At 45.4% G+C, this 6000-nt stretch overlaps 1 protein-coding gene across 1 annotated transcript in view; it reads left to right on the top strand.

Moving 5' to 3' along the window:
- Positions 1-2432: 2432 nt before the first annotated feature.
- NPSR1 (neuropeptide S receptor 1) overlaps positions 2433-6000 on the top strand; it is a 59777-nt gene continuing 56209 nt past the window's right edge. Inside the window, exon 1 of the mRNA XM_027793653.1 lies at positions 2433-2579. Within this exon, the coding sequence (XP_027649454.1) occupies positions 2433-2579 (147 nt within the window). The remainder of the gene's footprint in view (positions 2580-6000) is intronic.

The following is a 6000-nucleotide window of genomic DNA, read 5'->3' as shown; positions in this document are numbered from 1 at the left end:
ACTCTTTTCTTTTGCTATTCATTTCAGAGGTATTCAAACAGTTTGCTTAATCTCGGGGGGGGGGGGGGGGGGAAGCGGGGGGGAAGCGGGGAACAACCCCCAAATTTCAGAGAGCTGGCATGATTTTTCAGAAGTTTAAAACCAAAGAGAATTAGGTTAATTTTCAATACAGCACCATACACAGCCCATGGCTTTAAATTCAGTGACTTGGATGGAAAGAAACCATTTTAGTAAAACCAGCCATCAACAAACCAGGGCAGTGACAGTGACTGAGAAATACTCAAAGACAGAAAAGCTCATAGTAATGGAAGACCTGAATTACCTGTGTAGACTGGTAAGTGCTGGAGCAGGGCGCAATGAGACCTTTTATAGCACCATAAGCACTACTTAGAGCAAGTAGCTGGCAAAGCCCCAAGAGAAGTCACTCTTGGTTAGCTCTGAGAGCTGTGCACGATCTGGCATGCGATGTAACAACTGAAAAGCCTCTTAATGCCTGTAATATGCTCGAGCATAACAGCTCTGTAGGAATGAGAGCACCAAAACAAAAACAACAAAAACCCCAGCAACATTCAGTGTAATAAATTCTAACTCTAAGAGAATTTTGTAAATATAAGAAAGCAAGGGATGAGCAAAAAAACCTGGTAGGATGCTTTCAAGAAGCTTGGATGCTATCTGAATACTTCATAGCAGAGGTTCAGAATCAACCTTTATGATCAGTCAGAAAAAAACTTTAAAAAGTTTTCCTCCTCTCTTTTGGATATTATATCAAGGAGCATTTCCCCAATGGTTTTCAGCAAAACAGAGTGGTTCTGGCACACTTATTTTTATCTAATCACATTCCAACCCATGCGTCATTCACTGCTGTTAAATATTGATCACTGGTATGTATGGATCAGTGCTGATCCTTTCTCATCGTGACTGGTACTGATTATCTGAATGACCCTGGGCTGATACCCTCCTCTGAATGACTCCAACAGCTCCAGGACAGGTTTGAATATTGCTCAGACACTCAGAGGTTTCTCCGGTCCCTAGAACAGCCTGATCCAAAGCCCCAGATCCAGACATGTCCCAGCTTGGGAGGGTTAGGGGTCCAAACCTAGACCTGAATTTCATTGCTTGTGTCCCCATCCCCTGCTATTACTGGCCCTGGGAGCTGGGGGGGTCCTGCAGCCACCTCTGTCTTGCTGCTGGCATAGGCAGGGGTGGGCACAGCCCCACCTGGACCACGAGCATGGATGCTGTGAGCGTGTTGTGGAGACCACTGCTGCAGGAGCTGGGGAGAGGGTGTGCTGTGCTGGCCAGAGCGAGTTGCTTAATGCCTCCTGAGCTCCCCCATTTCTACCTGTGCTTGCACACCTGTAAGCACAGGACTGGATTCTGCTGTGAGCAGGTAACGGGAAACCGAGTGCATGACGTTCTGCTTAGGATTGCATTGGTATCGAGACACAGCATCTCCACAAAGCTGAACAAGTTCTGAATTTACACGTGATGTTGCGCTCGGTTCAGGGAAGCTGTGCGCACTGTCATCTGCCAACTTGGTGTAAAAATGGGGTAAACACTAGAGGTGGGGAAAAGCATCCGAATGAACAGAGGGTGGGTGAGATTGGTGCCTAGAAAATTAATGAGGAGAAAAATAACTGATCATTTTGTTCCGAAGTATCCTTGAGCCTCCAAGTAACTAGCAGTCTCTAGGAGCCGTACCAGACAGGTTGTCCATACGGTGATTAAAGCACTCCCCGTACTGGGTATGAAGCATGTTTGAGCTCTCTGCAAAGGTAAGGGCGAAGGCCTTTTATGATTTATTTTTCTTCTTGGTAAAGGCAACTTCAGAAGGCAGATAGACACTGACAGGGAAACTGCGATAACTTAAGCCTAACAACTTCATAGGGTTTTGCTAATACAGGAGAGCATGTTGGTGCTTGTGTGTAGATACACCACAATTCCAAAGGTAACTGAAATCAAAGTGGGCTGAGCTAGGGTAAGCAGGCAAAGCTACTGGGTGGAATAGCCAGGTTCCTGAGCTTAATGCAGGGAGGAGGTCCATCCACACTTTTACAGGTGTGCCTGACTCCAGAGGTGACAACTTGGGATGCAAGACAACCCAGAGTCCACAAGGCACATGGCTGTGTCCATGTGCACTGTCTTTCTTACTGGCTGCTGCCCTTGCTGCTGGAAAGAGCATGTGGATGGCTGTCGTCAGAGTTGTACCGAAGGAAAGCTCAAAGGGATGATGCCAGCTTGGCTTCTTTTTTTCTTTTTTTTTTTTTTTTTTCCCTCCTCCTATCACTCAGCTGCACTAAAGCCCGATGCCTCTGGTAGCCAGTGGTGGAGCAGTGAGAAGCTGGTTTTGTTGCTGCGCTTTTACGGGAGAAGCCTGGCTGCATTAACTCTTAGAAAAACAAGCACCTAGACAACTCGAACAAAATCCAGTGATGGAGGTCGGCTCCACAGAAGCCAGCAGCAGCTCCCAGGGAAGCGCCGGCTGGCTGGATCTTACCCTTGTCACCTGCACTGAAACGGTGACTTCCACCGAAGTGGTGGCAGAAGAGGAGTGGGGATCCTTTTACTACTCTTTTAAGGTATTCTTTTAAGTCGAGCATTACTTTTCTCTCATGCTTGCAGCTTTGGTACATTTTCAGCACCTCTGCAGGAAGATAACTAGGATTATTGAACTTTCTTGCCCAGATATTGGTGGGGTTTTTTCCCTGCAAAGACAGCGGACAGCACGTGTAAGGCATTTACTGAAAAACAAAATAGTTTCAGGAACTGGAGTTCAGACTTACAGGTCTTTGCCAATTGTATCCTCTTCCAAGAGGGGATGGTACTGTTGATCTGTAGAGGTGTTGTAATTATACATGCAGCTTTAATCACAAGCTTGCATTAGTTTAACACATCTTCTATATAATTTCTTACAGCCATCACCTTGACATAAAGGATTTCTTTTCCATTTTCCTGCTGCAACAAACACTGTACAGGAGTGAGAGGGGTTTTTGTCAGTTTTGGTTGATTTTTGGTTTTAATCATAAGGGTCAGGTTCTAATTAGCTGGTTTGTTTGTTTTTCACTTGAGCGGGGGATGTAGTGTCTCATGAAGGCTGCTGTTAATGTACCAGATGAATCATTCAGTAGTGAATGCTGTTGAATGACATGGGAAGTGTATTTATTCATCTCCAAAAACAAACATCGCCCTTGCAATGTGAGTGTAGGAAAAAGATGAAAGAGGTACTGAAAATCATCTTTCCTTCAGATTTCTGTGCCTGTTGTCATTGCCATGCTGCATGCCATGTGTCACTTTACTGTTGTGGCACACTGTCCAGGTTAAGTTCAAGTTATTAATAAGTCTGAGAAGGAGTACCCTGCCGTTCCTTCTGGAGCAGAACCAAAGAGATCACTTTCAACTGGAGAGATGTAGGCGCTTACATCATTTCACAATATGTTAGGTAAAAGGGGATATGATCAGAGGCAGTTTTGTTTTCTGTGAGGTTGTTAGTGCTGTGACACAATGCCAGTGGAATTACAACAGGTTTCCACCCCTGTTAAGAATAAAGTTGATCTGCAGTTCTACAGTTCATTAATGAGGGTCTCTTTTAACATGCTGCTGATTCTTTTTTTTTTTTCTTATCTAGAATTTCAAGGATGAAAATTCTTTTTTTTTCTTCTCTTCATGTTAGACTCCTAAAATGCTCTTGAAAAAAATCAGAAGCGACAAGCAAAATATTTTTAACAACTTTCTCTTTATCCCCTTTGTTCTTTCAACAGTTAGGGCTATAAATCTGAACAATGTCATGGGAGCAATATTTTATAATGGTAAAAGTGACAGTTAATTCCATGATTAGAAAGTCCTCAGGCAGAAAAATGCTCCTTAATAGGAGAGACTGAGTAAATTACAATAATTAAGAAGCCATGGATAGTCATGCATGCTCATCCATTGCTAAAGGAAACTTGATTCTGTTAGCTGAGAGTTTCTTATTAGACTTGCACTTCTCTGTTGGATGTCTAGCTCTGGCATATATAGCATGAACTTTGCAAGGAGGTTCACTGATTTCACATCAATTACTAGCTGTTGATAGGCGTGGAAATATTTTGACTCTGGAGACAAGTGACAGCTGGTGCTGCTGCAGAAAAGGAAGGATAAAGCACCTGCTCTGATGACTATGGTGCAGGGAAGTCAGGGCTCCATGCTAGCAGTTTCAGCTTCCCTCCCTGTAAAAGCTCATGTGTGGAAGGTGCCACTGCTACCTGCTGACTCTGTTGGCAGTCCTCCACCAGAGCTGCCCATGTTGTGGCCATCTCCTCGCCCCTTCCTTCCAGCAAGACAAACAGCATCTCTTTCCTCTTCACAAGGGTGTCATTACGCAGCTAAAGCAATAAAAGTTTCAGCTTGGAATAGGCCGAATGGAATAGAAATCAGAGGTCAGTATCAAAATGTAGTGACAAATGGGAGTTTGGCTTTTTATTGGAGTTTTCAAACATGTTGTAGCCCATGGCTGACAGTAGAGGCAGGCTGGATGAATGGCCACCACACAGGTTGACCCCAGAGCCTGTGCCAGGATGCAGACAGGGCATACAAGCTATTTCTGCTTGGGAAATGCAGGTTTAATCTATCTTACCAAAGCAGTCATAAGAAAACGCGATCTAAGCTGATAAACAGAGGCAAGGGAGTGACGCTCACCCAGTATCTGGAGCAGTTGCTGTTAATGAACTTTTAACAATTCTACCCAATGACAGCTGTGGAGGGATGCTGCTTGAACTATGGGAGCATGTGCTGGTTTCTTTTCCTCCCATGCTTCAAAAAGACAGCCGGTGCCTACCTAAGGTGGTGTCTGTGTTACACTGCGGTGGCAATGTGACAAAAGTGAAATAATGCGCTTTAGAGCAGCTCGGTGCCAAAAAGTCCTGTTACCGGCTGAGCTGTGAGTGCTTCCCTGCTCTCCATTTCAGAAGCATTTGAGCTTCTGTCTAGTCCTCTTCAGAGTTTAACAACTAAATCCTGCACAGCTTCAGATTAGAAAGCATTTTGCCAGTTCAATTAGGTTTCTTCTTTTCTATTTTTGGCTGGGAAATGGAGCATTTCATCCACTTGAAGGAATGCGCATTTCGCTTCTGGTAGTCATTACCACCACTCCCTGGCCAGCTGCTCACCAGGGCTTTGCCCGTGAAGCCTCTCTGGGACCATGGCCACGTGGGCTAACTAGGCTGGCTCTCGGCATGGAGCGCTGGGGGCACCCACACACCGCTCAGCGTGCAGGATGAGCTGGTGCTTCCCACAGCAAAAGCAGTGGCTCATTCCCACCTGCATTCAGGTCTTTCTGCTGTGTTATGGCAAATTGTCCCCGAAAACCCAGCCTGTATTTCTTCCCGGGTGCCTTTACATGAGGCATCCAGGTAGGTTATTGTCTGAAACCACAAGAAGTCCTATTGGCTGTGTCAGCACCAAATTCAGAACAGATGTGCAAATTGTATTGATTACATCTCTAATCTCCCAGGCCAAGGGAGAGTTCATTCCATCCCTTTACAATCTCCCCCATATGCATTTAATCTAGGTGTGAAAGGGCTTTAAGTGAGTGTTAGCTGCCCTCTGCCCAGTACAGTTACCTGAAAAGAACAGGGACCATCTGAACACCTGCAACCTTGCTCCACTTTAGAACCTCCTTAACTCTAGAAATTTGACAAGATGCATGGAGACAAGTAGGAATCTCAGAATAGGTTTGCCCTAATTGTCCACAGGGGTGGAAGGTTTGGTCATGGCTGGAGGAAGCACCTCCCCTTGCCAGGGCCCCAACAGCCCCAAAGCTTCCCCAATGGTAGGAGCATGTGCTCATCCTCAGAGAGGGCTCACCTCTTTGTTAAGAGGTCTTCTGAGAAACAGGATGCCCTACTTTTATGCAATAGAAGAAAGGATGGAGTGCTCAAAAGGAGAAAAGTCCCAGCCACTGTTCCTTTCTTGGTGGGACTGTGTTCCCACCACCAGCATCTTCTGTTTCCCAGGAGAGTGGCCTGT

This window comes from Falco peregrinus, chromosome 5 (genome assembly GCF_023634155.1).
Source record: "Falco peregrinus isolate bFalPer1 chromosome 5, bFalPer1.pri, whole genome shotgun sequence".
Lineage (NCBI taxonomy): Eukaryota > Metazoa > Chordata > Aves > Falconiformes > Falconidae > Falco > Falco peregrinus.
This window is presented reverse-complemented; position numbering and strand designations above follow the sequence as displayed.